At 40.3% G+C, this 20,637-nt stretch overlaps 1 protein-coding gene across 8 annotated transcripts in view; it reads right to left on the bottom strand.

Annotated features, from left to right (window-relative positions):
* Positions 1-20,637, bottom strand: part of dgkh (diacylglycerol kinase, eta) — a 65,763-nt gene that overhangs the window by 30,044 nt on the left and 15,082 nt on the right. For 4 of the 8 annotated variants that reach the window (XR_008386127.1, XM_053626888.1, XM_053626890.1 and 1 more), the window contains 4 exons: positions 16,230-16,340; positions 13,776-13,856; positions 3,422-3,526; positions 2,272-2,404 (listed from right to left, as the gene is read on the bottom strand). Coding sequence is in view for 7 of the 8 variants with exons in the window: in XM_053626888.1 (XP_053482863.1) it covers positions 2,272-2,404; positions 3,422-3,526; positions 13,776-13,856; positions 16,230-16,340 (430 nt within the window). In the remaining variant the exon portion in view is untranslated. The other 4 variants (XM_053626894.1, XM_053626891.1, XM_053626892.1 and 1 more) reach the window with 4 other exon arrangements.

Genomic DNA, 20,637 nt, shown 5'->3' with positions numbered 1-20,637 from the left:
TGATACCTAGTCTCAGCCTCAAACATTCGGATTGGATATCTTTCATACACTTTTCTGGCCATTAGCTTCAGGATCATGACAGTTGCAATCTGATTGGCTGTCTGCACTTCAATCTATACACTCTTCCATATATGAGTATGCACTTTCATACACTGCTTTTCTGTGGGAAAACAAACTTTTGAACACCACAACAGAATGAAGTTTTAAGAGCAAGATATACTCGTTGACTTTAAAAAAGTTCACAGAATTAAAGTGGTGAGAAAAATGAGATAACTTCAAGTGTTTGCTGATGGACTATGGGAAAAGCTCTGTGGTTAGTCATCTGCCAGGTCAGTTAAATTGCATCTTTCTGTGGTTCTTGGCCAGGATTATTGACAAAACATACCAGCAAATAGTAATCTGGCTTGTACGACTAGCAGATACCCAGAGCTCTGGTATTGGTATAATATCCAAAAAGGAAAACTCTAGAAAATTCAAGAAAAATATTTTGCTACAAAAATGAAGAGGAATGCAGAAAGTTCTGATACTACAGCAAAAGTCCTATACACCAACCACGGCAGAGAATGCATTAAAAAAAAACCTAAAGAACCATGACTGAGTAACAAGGCAAATACATACAGGTTTGGGAAGCAAAAAAAAGGAAACCAGTACTGCCACAAGAACCCAGCGTGAACTACAGGTTCCTTCAGACAGCTCTTGGTTGTGGTTCTACTAACCAGGATAAGATAAGAAACCAAATAAGATCATCTGCTCATTGTAACATATAGAGACTAAAAGAGCTCTGGCTGCTGCTTTCATTACAGACTGCCTCTCAGCAGATTCCACCCCGAACTGTGTTAGGATAAGCTTGTTCCACAAAAAGGCCGAATTATCAAAGGGACAATTTATCTCAGTCTCGGCAATACATGTATAATACCAACTAAAGTGACATTCACACAGTTCTAGTATAGGAGCGGCAGTGGGACATCAAGAACCATCCCTGAACAAAGGGCTACGTGACCGTAATTAGCATTCAGAAAGACATCTGTTTCGATAACCCTACCACCTCAGCATTTGGGGTCACACCTGTAACAACATCTGTACTGTGAGAATGGAAAGCGATCACATCAAATGCTATGCTTAATTGACATTTAGAATGAAACTTTATTTACATTACATACAGAAAACTTGGTTTGAAACACAGTATAAAACAACTGTGCTGATATTGTTCGGGAGTTCGCGTTGACTCCGACGAACCCGAAGTGCTTCATGTACTTTATTACTGCCATGCTGGAATAAAGTTATTCTTCATTGAGAGCTTCAACGTCCTCTTCGAGTTTTCTTACAAAGGCAACAACATTCCAAAGTTTCCCTTAATTATCACAACACAACCTCCATCTTTCTCATTCAAAAGAGCTCACAGAGATGAGCAAAGCCACTTCATGAGCTTTCACAAACTGCGTATAAACGGCAGGATAAAATGATAACATTTACTGAAACGCGTTTTATTTCTTCCACAAACACGGAGATGACGACGGAAAATAATTCATAATGCTGCATTCGCCAGCCGTGGAAACCTTGTAAATTCCCCGTAATAACCGGTCTGCTATTGGAATTAATGTTTAATGTTTAACTATCTTTTACGCAATATCAAATCACTGCAGCAATAACTTTGCAGATGACAAGGGGGGAAAAAATAGACTCCTGCTCAAAATTAAACCAAGCTGATTATTGGTCACAAAGTGTTAGTGTGAAGCTATTTTTACTTCCTGGTTTCGCAAGATCCAATGACGTGCAGAGGTGTTTAATGAGCACCATCTGTATGTCTCCGAGCCTAATTAGCACTATCTTTCCACATGATTTCAGCACATTAACATGCATGATACTCAAGGGAATATTTTTAGGGGGAATATTTTAACCTAGCAGGCCCTTATCGGAGATACTTAATCACGTATCGAAATCACACACACACACACACACACACACACCCACACACACACACGCACACCCATACACACAGTGTTAATGATCACTCATCTTCACTACACTGGAGGAGTGCTGTCGTGCTCATGATCTCTTTCTCTCTCTGTGCAAGATCATTTGTGGATCTGCAAGTGCAGATAAGCACCGATACAAAAAAAATTCTCAGGAGGGACGGTGAGCACGAAATAAGCAAATGGGAGGCATCAACAAAACATGGCATCTATAATTAAAGAGGGATTAGTATATACAGGGCTGAGAGAGATTACGCACGTAAAGTGGAAAATGAAGACAGAGGAAGTGGGCACTTACCTTCACAGGAGAGGCCATGAGAAGTCACCCCTGAGAGGCTGTCACGGCAGACGTTGCAGAAGGTGGGGCGAGCATGGGAGCAGGCATACCAGTTGTGCATCCCTGAGAAATGTTCCACATTAAACTGTGCCGTCTAGCAAAGAAGAAGAAGTTGAAAACAAAGTGGCAGAACCAGGATAAGACTTTTTTTTTTACAGGTACTTGAAAGCAAATACACGTTACATACAGCTTTTTTTCTAGTTAAGAAAATATATTTTGCTGGTATATTCCAGCAAATGCAAGCAGCATGCTGGAACACACACACACACACACACACACACACACACTACCATCAGAATCCCCTGTATACAGCACAGTACCATACATTAACACCACACATTCCACTCTTGTGCCAGTTGTGCTATTATAATTTTACACTGATGAAGTTTTTTTCTACAGTTTGAGTCTTATTTAAGGTCACCACTGATTTCTGACGTGATTTATTCATCAGAAAGAATGAAGGAATGGATTGTGCCCCACATGGCAGATGTGTGGGTGCTGACAGAGGAACACGGGCTCAGGGTGTGGTATTGCAGAGAATTAGGGCTTATGTAATCTCCCCTTCCTTCTTATTTCGAAGCAGTATATACTTAATATAACTACATAGTATTATCTGTCAACAGGCTGCAAAAATTCACATCATTCTAATTCAAATTTGGAGAAATGTACATCAGTGTACACTTTTTTTGTAAAATATTCCTTCAGCTTGTTTTTGTAAAAAAAAAAAAAAAATAGTGTCAAATATTCATAGAACTTAATAATGAATCAAATCTTTTCAGGAGTAACGGAAAGAGAAAATCCAAGAGAATAGCATTGAAAAGCATGCAGCAGAATCTCCGGGACTTTGGTATATTCCATGTACAGAGAGAGTGACGATTGTCTGGCAGGTTCATTAAAATCGGAATTAACAGCTAGAAAAACTGCATGTAAAAGCAGCCCTCAGCGATGCAAAACAAATCTCACATCTTACATGCACAGCGACACATATTCCACCAGTGAAAGAAAGCTCTGTCTGTCTCCAAGTTCAAGACTCCAATGAGATCAGGATCAAGTCGGACAGATGACAAAACCCACTATACATATTCACACTAAAAGGAGATGAGTGCCTTACCTCGTAATGCTCTCTAGACTGAACCGATTTCAAAGAACTGATCCAGTCCTCCATCTCTTTTCTGTTCTCCGCACAGAGGATGAGCCTTCGAAACGGAGTAATTACCTGCAAGGAGAGCGCAAGAGAGAGAGAGAGAGAGAGAGAGAGAGAGAGAGCGAGAGAGAGAGAGAGGGAGGGGGGAAGATGTAGGGAGATAAATGTCTCCTGTCTATCTGGCTGGCTGCCTGTCTCAGCTCAGAGTAAAGCTGAGGCTGAGTCTCCGCTTCTTAAAGATAAGAGTCAAGATGACCCCCTACCTCCCTCCTTGTCCTCCCCCTCCCCTGCTCTCCTCTCCTGCCCTGCTAGCCCAGCATGAGCGAGATCCAGGCTGACAGGCAGAGCGCCTCAGAAAATGCTAAAAGCCTGTTTCATAACAGAGGTAGTCGGTGCACTAGCGATCCATGAGTAGACATGCCCTGTGCTTTAAATACTCTCATTATCTATTAATAATATATCAATGTACATTACTACTTTACGATTACAGGCGAGGAGCAGAGTGACAAAGCAAAGGATTTCGTTGTTAACGTTTTTTACCTGGCAACATAGGATCTGTGTAAAAGTGAGGAGGAGGAGAAGTTGGAGGAGGTACTGTTTTAAGTTTTGCACACATCACCTTTGTCAATATACCGTAAAGAGCGCTCCTAGAACCCCTCATTCTTGAATCAAAACACCCTTGTGTATAGAACTAATTAGCACATTAGTTTAAGGATTATCCTTTGTACACTGACTATAATAAAAATAGCACTGGAATAAAAATGGAGGTCGATCCTTCTGAAAAAAGCTGAATGAACATGTTTATAACAGCAATAAGAGGTTTGTTCAAAAGCCCAGTATGGAATTTTTCTGAGGCACAGTGATAGAATAAATCACCTAAAATTACTTTGCATCACCGAGCAAGACCTGTGCAGTTCCCTAACTCTCCCAAAAACTACTGCATAATGCATCCATCCATCCATCCATCCATTTTCTATACCACTTTTCCTACAGGGGGACCTGTAGCCTAACCCAGGTTGCATGGGGCACAAGGCAGGGTACACCCTGGATAGGGTGTCAATCCATTGCAGGGCACAATCACATACACATTTACACACTACGGACACTTTGGAGATCCCAATCAGCCTACCATGCATGTCTTTGGACTGGGGGAGGAAACCGGAGTACCCAGAAGAAACCCCTGCAGCACGGGGAGAACATGCAAACGCCGCACACGCAGGGCAGCGGCGGGAATCGAACCCCCAACCCTGGCGGTGTGAGCCGAACGTGCGAACCACTAAACCTCTACTGCATAATGCAAATAAACAAATTCCGTCTTGCACAGAAAATTTCACATCACCATGACAGATTTGTCTGCGACTCATGAGCTGGATTACACAGGAAGTGTGAAGGAGGCAGAGTGAAATGGAACAATCTGAACTCTACAGAAGCGAAGGTGATGGCAGGCAAGAACAGCGCACAGGAGAAGAGGAAGATATGTCAGAATCAGAGAAATGCAAAGACAGAAAGTCTAAAAAAAATTTTTTAAAAAGCCTACGACAGAGTCACACTCCAGCATGATTACATGAGAGTCAGTACAAACCCGCTGGCATGGCTTCCTGTTTTCATGGCTGTTCAGGTGATGCAAACTCTATGGCTCTTTTTTTTTTCCCTTACTGCTTCTTTGCTACTGTGGTGTGTGTAGTGCTTCTAGACATGTGCTCACTGGACTCACATCTCCCCACAACTCATTACAATCTGTTCTCCAATCCCATAGATTATAATGTACTTGAGTTTTTAGACTGAAAAAAACCCCAAAAACCAGAAGCGCTGAACTTGGACAAGACGACAAGGCAGACAGCCATGATGTAGCTCTTCAATTATAAAGCAAATTCAATTGTGGAAATTACTCATTGTCCTTATTGCCTCGTCATACCAGGAACACTGGGCGCAGTGTGGAAAACACTCTGGTGTGCCAACCTGATATATTTTTTTTTTTACAGGATATATTAAGTTATGAAACAAAAATAATACTAAAGTAGTATAGAAACTGAACCATGTGTTTTAGAAATTAGCTGCTGTTGAAACTCAAAATTGAAACAAATCCAACCATACCGGCAAATCACATGCTGTTTAATCTTCTAGAGAAAAAGTGAGAGCTTTCTTTCTCCTGATTGCTTGGATGTTGAGGTTCCACAACTGTTGTTCGTTCTTCTGTTAAGAGATCTTAGGCTAGGCAAAATAACCCACTTTTTTAAACTTCGGCTGGATTATTACAAACGGTGTTCTGACTTACTGACCCCACCGTGTAAAACTAATCTAATAGACTACGACGGCTTGCTCTCCTGTTTCATGTCTTGTTATTATAAGTAGCAGAACTGCAGGAACGTTGTTATATAACAGCCCGTCAGTAAGTGGGAGATTTTTCAGCAAATGTTCTTTTGGCTAATATCCAGTGAGCCTTTGACCGGCTCTTTGATGGGCTGCTAGCAAGACATCGGAATGTGAAAAGCCTCCTTTGTAAATGCAAACCAGTGCAAGTGTGCAAGCATGTCTGCTGTGGATGAGATCAGTTTCTCTTTACTGCCTTGTAAATGACAAGAAGTCTATAATACACTGGTATTAACAGTGGGAGAGCGGCGATGTTAGGTGCAGTTTAACACCAGGCGTGTGGAGGAGGTTAGTAGAAGCCCACACACCTACAATAATGTTTATTTATATACTCTCCATAGATACTGCAATCCTCCACAACACAGCCTGCAGCCAGAGCTACTGTATGCTGCAGCTATTAGAAACAGTTTAACAAAACTTTCATAAATGTCATATGATATTTTAACATGCTTACTAGAATTTTTTCCAAAGGATTTGAGGGATTGTCCTTCCATTACAGTCAAAAGTCATTGCATACTCTTTTGCTAAAACATTCCTATCAATTTTCAGTCCAGGCAGTCACATTAGACATTCATCTTCCCATTACACAAGCATACTCAAATCCCAAAGCATCAAATCAAAGCCATCCTCCTTCCTCTAAAAGTCTCTTTAAAAGCTCTGGTCCTAGACTAATGTTGTCACGGTAGCAGCATTATGGCAACATCAATACCACATTAAACTATAGCAGGTGTAGGCCTGTGACAATTGTGAGATTTTGGCTAATAATTAATTGTCATACACATTATTATGATTTCATTTTCTTTCTAATGATTAAAAAACAACTTAGATGAAAACACACACACCTTCTAGCAAGTTTAGTCAAATTTCTGACTGGTAGTGTACAGGCTATTTATACCGTAATGTTAGACTTATTGTAGTGATGGACTGCTCAGCTAAACAACGAACAGTTGCATACTATGGATATAAAAAGTCTACACACCCCTGTTAAAATGGCAAGTTTTTGTGATGAAAAAAATCAAACCAAGATAAATTATGTCAGAACTTTTCTGACCCGTTCAGACCCACCTTTGTGAAATTACAACGTATAAAATTTAAGTAAAAAAAATCAATCCGAAACATTTTAGGGAAAAATAGGAAAAATAAAAAAGTTACAATAACCTGGTCGCATAAGTGTGCACACCCTTTTATAATTGGGGTGTGGGTGTGTTCTGAATGAACCAGTCTCATCTATCTCATGTTCAAAAGTAATTATCATACAGCCATCATCAATGAAATTATTCTGATTAACCTCAAATAAAGATCAGCGGTTTCTAAAGGATTTTCTTGACATCTTCTTGGTTTCATCTGACCGCTGAAGCCATGATCTGCAAAGAGCTTACAATGACTGCACAGGGTCTCACTGTTGAAAGGAATCGATCAGGAGAGGGGGACAAAAGGTTTCTAAAACATTAGATGTACCATGGAACACCATGAAGTGGAGAAAACGGAGCACATCAGTTACATTATCAAGAACAGGATGTCCCTCCAACATTTACAAAAGGACAAGACAAAAACCTACCAGGGAGGCTGCCAAGAGACCTACAGAAACATTAAAGGTTCTGAAGGAATATCTGACAAGTACTGATTACTCTCTGCATGTGACAACAATCTCTCCTATTCTTCACATGTCTGGGCTAAAAAAGCATCCAAGCCCAACTAAATTACCCCAAACCATGTGGCAAAATCTCTTATGGTCTGATGAGATTAATTCCAAAAGGAATAATCGTTCAAAAAGGTATATTTGGAGGGGAAAAAGCACATCAACATAAGAACACCATACCCACTGTGCAGCATGGCAGTGGCAGCATCACACCATTTAGGGCATTACACCATTTAGCATGACAATGACCAAAAGCATATATCCAAATCAACAAACGAATGTCTTGACCAAAAGAAGATCAGTGTTTTTGAATGGCCTAGCCAGAGCCCAGACCTGAATCTAACTAAAAATCTGTGGGGTGACCTGAAGCAGGTTGTGCACAGGAGATGCTCTTACAACTTGATGGATCTAGAATGTTTTTGCTAGAAAGAGTGGGAAAATATTGCCAAGTCAAGATGTGCCACGCTGATATACTCTTACCCAAAATGACTGAGTGGTGTAATAAAATCAAAAGGTGCTTCAAAAAGTATTAGTTTAGGGGTGTACACACTTATGCAACTAGGTTATTGTAAGTTTTTTATTTATTTATTTATTTTTTCTTAAAAGGTTTCTGATTGTTTTTCACTTTATTTCTATACTTTACAATTTCACATTAAAGGTGGGAAAAGTTCTGACATGATTGATCTTAGTTTCATTATTTTACTTCACAAAAACCTGCCATTGTAACAGGGCTGTGTAGACATTTTATATCCATTATATAAGCAATATAATAAAAAAAATAATAATAAATGTACATTAGTAGTTACATAACTTTGGCGCTCATACCTAACATCCTATAGATTTGAATGTATGCATATTTTTTGTTTTTACTTTTTTAAGATTACTATAATGAACAAAATCCCACTATCCCACTACCCTTCACCATGTATTTAGATGTACAGCACCAACTCGCACACTCACTCACACACTCTGAAAGTGGAAGATTTTCCACAAGAGGGTGCTATTAAATCCGAAGTAAAACCAAGATTTGTTTGTGTGGATGAGCACAGGCAAAGCACAGAGGGTGCTAAGTAACAATGGTGCTTTGCTCATATCAGTTACAAAATCTTTTAAATATGATTACAGTTACTGGCCACTTCTGTTTCGATTCAATTTGATAGTAATCGTCTCAGTCTGAAAGATCCGTCTGTTTCCGCTGCTTGGAAACATGATTTGTTTATTTTAAAAAAGAAACAATAGATTTACTCAGCAATAAATGATCAAATAAAAATGTGTTTTTAATTATGCCTTTACACGGTAATGAACACTACACACCTCACTCAGTACGTTTACATGGACAACAATAATCCGATATTAACCCGATTAAGACGATACTCTGATTAAGAAACTACCATGTAAACAGTGATTATTGATGACCTTAATCCGACTACAGTCATACTCAATGTAAACACAAATCGAATTAAGACGGGTGGAGTATTCCTGTTTTAGTCATGTTATCGACGTGCATTAGTATAATTCAGAATAAGGTCAATAATTTGATTATTGCCATCCATGTAAACATAGTCATTGATTAAGCTGATAAAAGGCAGCAGGTTACTGTAAAGTAGGCCCAAGCAACTCATTACATTAAAAGGCACTACTGATACAATTTATCTATCTGATGTTCCAATTTCATTAGGAAATTTCACATTAGGAAAGTATTATGTTATAATATTTCACACTAAGAAAGTGAAACAGACATATATTTCAGTGTAGCACAGTGCTTCCTAAATATCTCAAGTCTTAATACATGGTGCCACTGCAAAATGTGTAATGATATATTTTATATCATCACTATAATAATATAATATGGGAATATCTGCTTTATTGAAATAATACTGTAACAAAAACAAGAGGTTGGGGACTTGTTTCTTGTCGACCTGTTGCTCTATTTTATGCCATACCAGACCTTGTGAAACTAATATTGCTCTACAATTGAAGCAAAAAAAGTACTAAAAAATAAAAACAAACATTACGCAGTCATAGTAAAAATTTGCAGTATAATTTACAGTTACATATAATAAATTGATACTGTTATATTACTTAGGGTTAAATAACCCTATGATAATCTATGCTGTAAGTATAACATACATCTATTCGATTCAATTCAATTCAAATGTATTTGTATAGCGCTTTTAACAATGGACATTGTCACGAAGCAGCTTTACAGAAATAAGTACATTCAGGATATAAATTTTAAATGTATGAATCTAAATTAAATCTCCGTCATCTTTGCATAATACACAGCCACAATACACGTCCCTCTGCCCGCCTTTGTTTATATTAGGACTGCTTTTCCTCTGGGCAAAACTAATTCTTCTCTGAACGCCTGTCATGTTAGCAGGGATTTTCTCTAGCTGGTTTTTTGGCCTATCTTACCAAAACTTTGGGGCAGTGGTGGCTTGGAGGTTAAGGCTCTGGGTTACTGATCTGAAGGTCGGGGGTTCAAGCCCCAGCAATGCCACACTTCCACTGTTGGGCCCTTGAGCAAGGCCCTTAACCCTCTCTGCTCCAGGGGCACAGTATCATGGCTGACCCTGCACTCTGACCCCAGCTTCCTAACACACATGGGAAATGCACCAAAAAAAATTCACTGTGCTGTTATGTGACTAATAAATACTTATTATTATTAAATGTCATGAATTACTGAATTAGTAAACGCAGCAGGAGGGAGTGGAGAGCTAATGAAGTTTGATCCTATAACATTCCAAGAGGGAAAAGAACAGAATAATATCTATTGTATCATGATGCTCTGCTGTACAGCTGAGTGCTAACGGGGCACCCCTGTAACCCGCAGTGGGACTATTGCTGTAGATTTAAAAGCCAAGAGACAAATCGTGACTGAGCTCAAGTCATTAACCTCCAAATGTGCATTCACCTTATGTACACATCTATACACATTACAGATTGCAGACACCTTTCAAAGTGTACATCGTATCTCACGATCAAACCTGCTATTACTCTGTATTTTGAGCACACAGGCTGCAAATGGAAGCAACAGATCAATTTCTTCGCAATCAGTTAAAAGCTCTCAGTAGCGCCGCACGAGTTTAAATCGAATAATGGAATCCTGCGTCTTGTCAGAATCTGAGCCAAAAAAAAAGTGCTTGCTGGAATGTGCGTTAAGGTGCAACACTCTGGTCTTCATCTTCATTTCAGAACCCCCTCCCTCCCTGCCTCCCTCAGGAAAGCATGCGCACACACTTACACACATAATGCAAAACACACACAAACTCTGCATTAAGGATAAAAACCAGACAGAGGTCATGCATTCATTTTAAAGGCAATTTTCCATTCTGAAGAATAACATTAACACTGGTCTGTTGAGAAAAACATGCAAGGTTCATACTGTCACAGTCCTGCAGCGCTTTTCCCCTGATTCCCTGTGTGTGTGTGTGTGCGTGCGTGCGTGCGTGCGTGTAAATCTCAGAGCGATGCACTCACCAGCAGCCTTCTCCCGACTGCAGCGCTGTGTCCTCTGAGGATGTCTGAGCTCCTGTACCCTGCACATGTGTGTGTGCATGCGCATTATGTACAGACGGGCAATGCCCGATGTCCCCATGCCTTATTCTCACTACCCCTCCTAGACTCCTTGAAAATATGCTCTAGCGTCCTCTAGGAAATGAACACACATGCAGGGAAAGAAGAAGAAAAAAAAATCGCAGAGGATATTGCAGACCACCCTTAGTGAGTATCTTAAAGAGACAACAGCCTCTTTAGCAAAGAGACGGACACATTAATGCTTTTGCCCTTCACCGTTCCGAAACGTACGTTCGAGTAGTGCCATTAAAAATCAGAAGACAGTGAACTCGTTTGTCTATTCACCTTCCATCATTTCTTCACCTCTCCCTCGCTCCGTCCCCTCCGATTTCTCCTCGTATCTATCGCTTAGTCTTGCTTCAACCCTCCACTCACGGAGGCGTTCGCTCGGTGACGACACTCTGAGGATTTCCTTTTGTTCCTTAGATAGATCCCAGCTTCTCCATGCTAGCTTGATCCGTCTCTTTCCCTCCCTCCGTAGCACACTCAGTGCTGTGCTATTATTAGAAACGGGGGGGAAGCCTAGCTACAATAAAGAAGAGCCTGCAGTAAAACTCTCCTCAAAGAGGCACAACTGAATGTGTATACCCTGGAAGATCATCTTTCATCAAGAGAGCACTAAAAAAAAACATTTAGCTGAAAGAGCAATTAAGAGCCACTGTAGCTCCATGCTATAATAGCAAAATGGATATTTGCCCTGAGGGAAATGAGCATAAATTATTAAAGAGGAAATGCTGTAAAGCCTACACAACACTGAGACACCATTAGTGTTTTACAGTTTTCAGGCTCTTTGAGAGAAAACATACATCCAGATCTTAATGGCTCGAGTTGGATTGAATGATTATTATTACCATCAACTGAATGTAGTAGGACAACACAGGAAATCACAGAAGGAGGCGTATATTTTGAAAACAAGACCTCACAAACCTCCCCAGAGCATGTGCTGCACACACACTTGTACTAACCCAAGGCACTGTTAAACAATATGCCGTCAGCCAAGTGATCCAAAACATGTTCAGTGAAGCACTAACAGCACTGCTACTACGAATAACGCCTAATTCTGCTCGGAGCTTTCTTAGTCTTTCGCCATGTCTTTTTATAGCCATGCCTGAAGAGCAGGGCAATTTTTAGAAGGACATGGCTTCACTCGCTGCTCCTCCAAAGGTTTGATCGTAGCTAACTTCTTGAGCTTGTTCGCACTCGTACACTCATGCGTGGGAAAGCGTCCTAATGGATACGAGGAAACTGGGCTGTCTGAAAACAATTCCCAGTGCTTTATTTAAGAGGTTGTTTAGGTTCCAGAGTAGAGAGAAACCTTTTCCCTATAACAAACCTGTATGTGTTAACTAGCTATCTAACATTAGCAAGCTAGCTTTCTTTGTTAGCTGTACGCTGTGTTCTGAGTAAGCATAGCTACGCCATAATATCTGCAATCAGATAGAAAGATCAGAGTGGAGTTCACACACAGAGGCAGCCAGATGATGCTAGCTAGCTAAAAGATCTAGCTGAAAGCAATAGGATTGGCTCTTTAACCTAGCAACTCACATCAAGCAACATTAATACAATGAAGTTTTGCTCTGTAACATATACAGCATATTTAAATAATAAGGAGTTTGTTTTATTATTCTGTCTTTATAGATGGCAATTTTGTTTAATTGAAAAGATTTTGTTAAGTTACATTTACTACAATGGTTTTAGGTCTTATCAATGGTATCAAGGTCATATAATTAAAGCCCTTAATAAATCTCCTAGTTGTTGTTTTTTTCTACTGTGATAAACCAAGCATACAAAACAATGACATTACTGACACCAGCAGATGTTACTGACAGTAATACTCGATATGGTCAAAAGTATGTGGACGCCTGAGCATCAGACCCATATGTGGTTCTTCTCCAAACTGTTGCCACAAGGTCTGAAGCACACAATCGTCTAGAATGTGTTTGTGTGCTGTAGCATTAAGAGTTACCCTTTACTGGAGCTAGGAGCACAAGTATGTTCCAGCATGACAATGTCCCTCTGCACAAAGCGAGCTCCATGAAGACATGGTTTTCCAAGGTTGGTGTGGAAGAGCTCGAGTGGCCTGCGCAGAGCCCTGACCTTCAACCCCACAGAATACCTTTGGGATGAATTGGAATGTGGACTGCATGTCAAGCCTTTTTGCCTGACATCTATTCGAACATACTTCTATTCGATTCAATTCAATTCAAATGTATTTGTATAGCGCTTTTAACAATGGACATTGTCACGAAGCAGCTTTACAGAAATAAGTACATTCAGGATATAAATTTTAAATGTATGAATCTAAATTAAATCTCTGTCATCTTTGCATAATACACAGCCAAAATACATGTCCCTGTGCCCGCCTTTGTTTATATTAGGACTGCATTGGCATTGACATAAGTGCCTGACTTCACTAATGCTCTTGTAGCTGAATGGGTAAATCTCCATAGCCACACTCCAAAATTTAATGGAAAACCTTCCCAGAAGACTGGATGTTATTATAACTAAATATATAATGGGATGTACCAAGCATATATGGGTGTGACTGTTCAGGTGTCCACAAACCTACGCAGTACAGTGTTTTAAGCAGTACTGCGTGCAATAATAAGGACGCTAAGCGCGGAAAAGCCAGTCCTGCTGTGTGCATGCTGCATCAGTGACAAGCCTCAGTGTACAGTGTACAGTGCACATGCCCCTGCAGTGTTGATGCAATCCACTGAAACAGCTGCTTACCGTGAAACTGTTGTTGACATTCTTTGTGCTTGATTCGGCAACACTGGCATCCGAGAGGTCCACCTCGTCAAAGATAAGGGACTGTAGAGAATAGTACAGAGAAATAGTAAGCACGTTGTTTTACTGCTCCGCGACAGCTTGACTGCTTATGTTTCAGTTTCAAAAGTAAAAACTAGCTTAATAGCTGAATCAACCTGGATTCACTGAAAGCTGTAGCTTGTCAGAGTGAATGCAGCAAAGTCCTTAATGTGCTTTATTCTTATCCTCTTCATGGGCATGTATGTACATGATTTTACAGCGTGAGTTCATACACAGGAGTCTTCCTAATAGTGGTGGAGGCTTGAAGGGCGGAAGGAAAGCAATGAACAGAACGAGCATGAGACATATGGGCATTCACACAACCTTCAGTGATTTACTATGCTACATTATGCTTCAGAGCAGCTCAGAAATCTCCACGAGACAACAAGGAACCACAGGAAAGGTCAAAGCAAAGGCTTGCAATTAAGACCAGATCACTTTACAGTACCTAATCTGCATTCAAGTGCTGACTGGCAGATATTTGACTAAGTGATGACTGTGTACTTGGGAAGTGTAAGCAGTGTGACATCCTGTTTATGATATGATCTGCAGTCTTGGCTTGCATCTAGTAGGGAGAATGCTGGTGCAATGTTGGCTGGCTGGACTAGGTCTGCAATATCTGTTGGAGAGCAGGGTGTTATGCCAACTCAAACAGAGCCCTCCCAGATGCTCAGCAACTTCATTTGTGCCTGTGAGGTCACTGTTAGGACTCTCCTCTCTTTCACATACACAATCATGGCTCCTTCTACGTGTAATCAGAACATTTATGTTAGGGAGAAAAGTTTTCTGTTTTTTTTTAAATTGCAAATCCTTTGAAATGGTGGTTTTGAAAAGCCTCTCTTTCATATTCAGAATACGAGACGGTGTTTGAATGCCATCCTTAACACGTGGGTCAATGCAGGACGCTGATATTTCCGTATGAATGACTTAAATGGTGGCGACAGCGAGGACACACTGAATGGCTGACTGTCTTTAGCCTCTTCGTGTTGGGGGCGTCACACAGAGTGGATGCAGATTCGAGATTAGTTTAAACAGTCTCTCCTTTCAGACAAAGAACAGTGACACACAAGGCCCAAATCTCCACAACACTTCTCTTCTATTGCTTATGTGGACATGACGACAGCGATGATATGATGTTCTCAACCATTGCACAGCTCACATCCCAGCTCAGGCACAATGGGGAGAACAGGCATTCTAAATGATGCCAGAGTGTACGGGCCAGCCAAATGAATGTAGTGAATGGCAGTCAGTAATCTCAGCTATAAGGAGAGGAGAGAGACGGATATCCAATGCCAGTCATGTGGCTCCTGCTGCAGCTGCTGCTAACCCGAATCGCCACCAAACCTTCCTCCGATCCGCTGGCACCCAGAGCGGGAGGTGGGAGGCGAGCACCGGACCAGCAGACGGACAGAACCCTCCAACACACGCGGCTATGTGAGACCCGGTACTGCCAGCGGGCCAGCACGCCACCCGTCTGCCACAGGGCAATCACACACACGCACACACATACACATACACACATATACACCATGGCATTAAGAGCAGTGGAGGTATATACACATGGTGCAAGCTTGTAAAATCTTTTGTCTAATCTCACATCACTGTTTACTTCCCCTAGACCAAATTCTACCTTAGAGATGGCTCAGCACAGGGAAAAGAATGGTGGCTAGTGGACTTCCTAACTTGTGTTCTGCTTTTCCACTGAAAAGTATGGTATGGCATGGAATGGTTACTAAACTAAATTCCAAACTCTCCATAACAGGATCGAGAACCTGTGGCCTATTCCTCTCACATGATTCTGCTCCGTAACTGTAGAAGGAGTTCTCTGGAGGTCGTGATATAATCATTTCCCACATTATACAAGCATTAAACTCTAAAAGCACTAGTGAAATGTAATAGTATGTCAGTATATAAACATCACTGTGCTGCACTACACATACTCACGTCTTAAAGGGAATGAAAGGAAGCTGATGTGATTGAATAGTTCAGCAGCATCCACAGTCTTGCAATATTGCCTTCTGCATGCACTATTATCAGAAAACATTGATAACGCATAGAAAAAAATAAATAGAGGATCAAAAAAATAGAAATGCTTTTTCTTCGCAGTGGTGCTTGTGTGACAAATGTGCCTACTTGTGCTTGATCGAGTCTGCACTAGCTCCAACCTGACTGGTACTCTTTGTACCCTCGCAAGAAAGGTTACCAAATCCAGCACAATCCATTTCATGTAGCAAATGAACAGAGATCTTGGATTTGTTACCATTCCCATGCCATACCACACCAACTGATGGAAAAGTGCTAATAACACCATGTGTGTCAGGAATGAATTATCTAAAATTGATGCACCTACAGTGTAAAAGCAGCCAATAACCTCACCTTGGCGTCCTTGGCATAGTAAAGTGTCCGGCCACGGAGTTTGAAGTATCTTTTTTTCCAGCGCTGGAAAGAGCTGGTCTGTTTTAGGAGCAGGCCTTCCTTCACACTCGTCTACAGAGAGAATGTAAAACAGGATGAGGACATTCATCTATTCCCAGAATCCACAGGCACATTATATGAGACAAAGTGGTGCACAAAAACAGATCTGTGAGGAGGTGGGATCATTGAGTTCATGAGAACTCTGTATGTCCTTGTTTTTTTTTTGTTTGTTGTTGTTGTTTTGTTGTCTTCTAAATTAAAATAAATTGGTTAAGTGATGCAGGGCTTAAAAGTGAAGGCCCATCACATGGGATCAAGTTGTCACATTGTGTTGGCCGGCCCCTGGATAGAGGCCACGGCTCGCCAGTGTCAAGTGTGTTCCAACAACAATTTTACGCTCGAGAACGGAGACATGAGGCAAACGGCACATGATGAAGAAAGTTCATTACTCAAAGCAAAGCTTGAGGGAGACAAACACTTCTACACACATACTATCACACACAGAGGACCTAAGAGGGCAGAGTGCAGTTTACAAAATTACACAGCTATAAAGTTTAAGGCAGCAGATCCTTGTTGAGCATAACCATGTGTCTATGTAAAAGCTCTGGTGTTACATGGTAGGGTTACTTGTGTATGTGTTTGTGTGTGTGTGTGTGTGTGTGTGTGTGTATTCAGAGATGACCCCTTGATCACAGTGTCAGCCAGTCGCCTGTAGTAGAGCTATACTGTCATTTCACATTATCCCAGTCCCTACCAACAATAAACAAGACCCGCAGAGCTGGAAGCAGTCGTGCTCCTTCCTGTCCATTCAGCTACAAATATAGCATGAACATTGAAGAGAGAGAGAGAGAGAGAGAGAGAGAGAGAGAGACAGAGAAGAAAAAACAACAATCCACAGACATATAGGGGTGGGAAACTATTTATAGCAGAGGAAATATGCTCTCTGAAGGGATTGCAAACAGAGAGGCAGGCTTCGATCTGACATCCTGGTGCCACAGCTGTGTCAACTTAAACAGAAAGTCAGTCCACCGATGCGAGCACGCGCACACACACACACACACACACACACACACTATATAGTTGTTAAAGTCTTTGAGACTCAAATAACACCTGTGAACTCTTCAGTACATGCACCTCTTGTAACATTCCAGTGATTTACGATGTTAACTAGGGTAATATTGAGTAACAAAAATAACGAGATACTGATTCTTAGTAACGTAAACATGATTCATACCTCCAAATCTCTCCCGACTACAGGATTTCATTTTTAAATTCATAATAAAACAGCCAGAGTCGCCTTTTTTACCCAACCTGACAGGCTCTTAAAATTGTAAGTGAAACTGTAAGAAATTATTTAAATAAATAAATAAATAAATAAATAAATAAATAAATGAACAAATGATGCCTCCTTTAAATGACATAATTTATAAGCTAGTATATTTGACATTTATTTAACTAGTTCTTTCTAATTTTATTGTTTTATATTTAATGCATGGAATATTCAATCGTTACTCTTTTAATTGTGTATTCTGCTTAAGTCAATCTGCAAGTCCTTCTTAATAAACTCACACAGACCCTTCGTGCTAAGTTTCTATCAGATGTTTCCCCTCACGTAGTGCAGTTTCAAAATCAAATTCCTGCAACAAATTAAGATGACTTTAGCTTCCTTATAAGGAGTTTCATGTGCTCCGTGAAGTAAACATTAAAGTAGTGATGCAGAAGGACCGGTAAACACAAACCACACATCACCACTATGGCTCCCTCAGTGTTACATCTACCTGGAGCATTTTGCTTGCTTAGCCACAAACTAACGCGGCTCGCTGGAAAACTGACCATTATTCCCTGTCGGTGGCCAGAAGCCTAACATTTCTTTGTGAAAAAGGTCAGGGGATGTGTAGCAGATGGATGAGAGGTGCAATGCAATCGGCGGGCAATCTGCCTAATCCAATTTCAGCACCAAGAACTAGCCTGACTGAGAGGATTCACGAGAGCTGCAGGATTGTATGCTGCTTTGTTCCATTTTTCTCTCTTTTTTCTTTTCCCAGCTTAGCAGTTAAGAGCGAAGGGGAATTGAAAACACTGTATGAGATGTTGGTTTTAACGTTCAGTGCTTTTGCTAAAGGAGAGGAAATCACGGATGAAGGAACGAATGTTGTTATTATTATTGTTTTTGTTATTTCTGTGCATGGAAAGTGCATTGAAAGCACCAAGACAATACTTTTTTCAACAGGTTTAAGGAAAAAAACTTTAATGCTCTACTTTAATGCTCCATTTCTGTGCTACTTTTTTTTTTTTTAATTATTTTGCTCTCAATAGACCCTTTCCTCGTCTTTAGTTCCTTTCCTGTTGCCAAGTAGGACAAGCAGCAATCTATTAATAGAGCTTTTCTTCACAAAACACTGACAGGGAGAGCTGCTCTGTGCCAGACAGAACTGAGTAACCTCACTGTGCCATAGAGTACACCCACACCTCAATGCACCACACACACACACACACGATACCAAAAGTGTAACTCCATATCTCCCTATGCGACACTTGACACACAAAAGGTTGTGTGTGTGTGTGTGTGTGTGTGTGGATACACGTACACAATAGACTGAGGCGCCAATGAGGGCAGCAGCTGTGTTTTGGGGGAGCACAAAGCAGGAGTCTGTACAGAAAGTGAATGAAGAAAACAGGCCTCCATCCTGTCCCTGAGGATATCCAGCCTCACTATCTCACTCCCTGGCACACGTCTGCCATGCCTGCACTACACACACACACACACACACACTCACACTCACACACTCACTCACATTCAGGATGTGCTTAGTGCCAAGACAGGCACTCTGCTGCAGTAAACATAACTCCTTGATGATTTTCAGCTATACTCTTTTATTGCAACCTCTGAACTGAATTAAGGGAAGAATTTGCAAAGGTTTAACTTTGCAAATTCAGGGGAATTTTCACATATTTATAGAACGGTTAGGCAATTTAAGTGTTTGTTAGTATAAGTATGTTTACTGAAAGTGGACACTATTTAATATCTATTCTTCATAGAAATGCTGCTTCCCGCATACGTCACATACGCATACGTGCAGCTAGGTGGCTTCCTGTTCCTACTTCTGTAACACACTGATTAAGTCTCTGACTTCAGCACTCACCTCAGAGTCTGATCTGTGTTTGGATTGGAATAAACTCAGGAAAAGTTGAACGCTGTATCTTTCTAGTACCGCGTTATTCGTGGCAATATGTGCTGTTAAATACATGTTCCTAATTGTAAGTGTCCACAATAACAATGCTTTCACCTCCCTCATCTATAATACAGGTTATACAGGGTCAGAAACATATCCACATACTCTTGCTAATTCAAAGCCTAGACATGTGACTGTGAATAATTAATTATACAATTATACGGTTTAAGATGGGCGATTATCATACAAACCCTTATTATGTAATAGCCGTTTCTCTGGATTTGATTTCTTATAGTATAATAATATAAAAATAGAATATTAGTGTAAGTACTATAATAATACACTTATGCCTTATGTAGAGTCATAAAGTAATAGGGGAATTCACAAAGAGTTTACAGAACGATAAACATTTTTCTATAGCAAAAAATATATATAAAAATGAATAATGCTGCACTTAATACTCTACTAAATATAGGCACTGGTTACAATTTATTCAACTATTCTTTTTTTTCTTCAACTAATAGAAATATTTCAAATGTTATGTATAAATGATTATGTTTAAACTATGGTTTGATTATATTGAAGAACCTCGTGTTTCCCAGTACTTTCTACTTGACCAAATACGCCTGTTAATGGAATCTAATAGTCAATCGTGACCCTCTCAAAAACAAATTATTTATAATGGATATACACGCATGAAGACAGCTTAGACAAACCTCACAAAAGACGTCCTAGAGTTAGATAACTAGGAAATTTTAGTTATTAGCCTTGATTCACTGCTTACTTTATGTAAAATTTAACAAGAAAATACTAAAATGTCCAATACAGTACAACATCATACAATTCAATTAACTGAATGAACAAACACAATGTGACAGTGTCAATCTGCCCAGGCGTCAAATGAATGCAAGTGCCAGCAGTGCATAAATAAAAAATGACCAAGCCTTTTTAGAGTCTTATTGAGTGGCTCGAGTCCTGTAAATAGGATCCCTTTGTGCACAGTGCTGATGTTTCTATCTACAATATTGGGCCTGTGGGGTTTTGTGGCATAAATTGGAATTGAAAGAACATTTTTTCTGTGTTAGCAATTACCCACAGTCCAATCGTAGCTTAATGGCCTGCATATCAAATGCCACTCCAAGCTTTTACACCACTGTTTACTGGCCTTGGGTCTGACTGGGAGCTAGCACTGGGAA

This window comes from Ictalurus furcatus, chromosome 6 (assembly GCF_023375685.1).
Source record: "Ictalurus furcatus strain D&B chromosome 6, Billie_1.0, whole genome shotgun sequence".
In the NCBI taxonomy this organism is placed as follows: Eukaryota; Metazoa; Chordata; class Actinopteri; order Siluriformes; family Ictaluridae; genus Ictalurus; species Ictalurus furcatus.
Note: the sequence above shows the minus strand (reverse complement) of the source record. Positions and strands in the feature narration are given on the sequence as shown.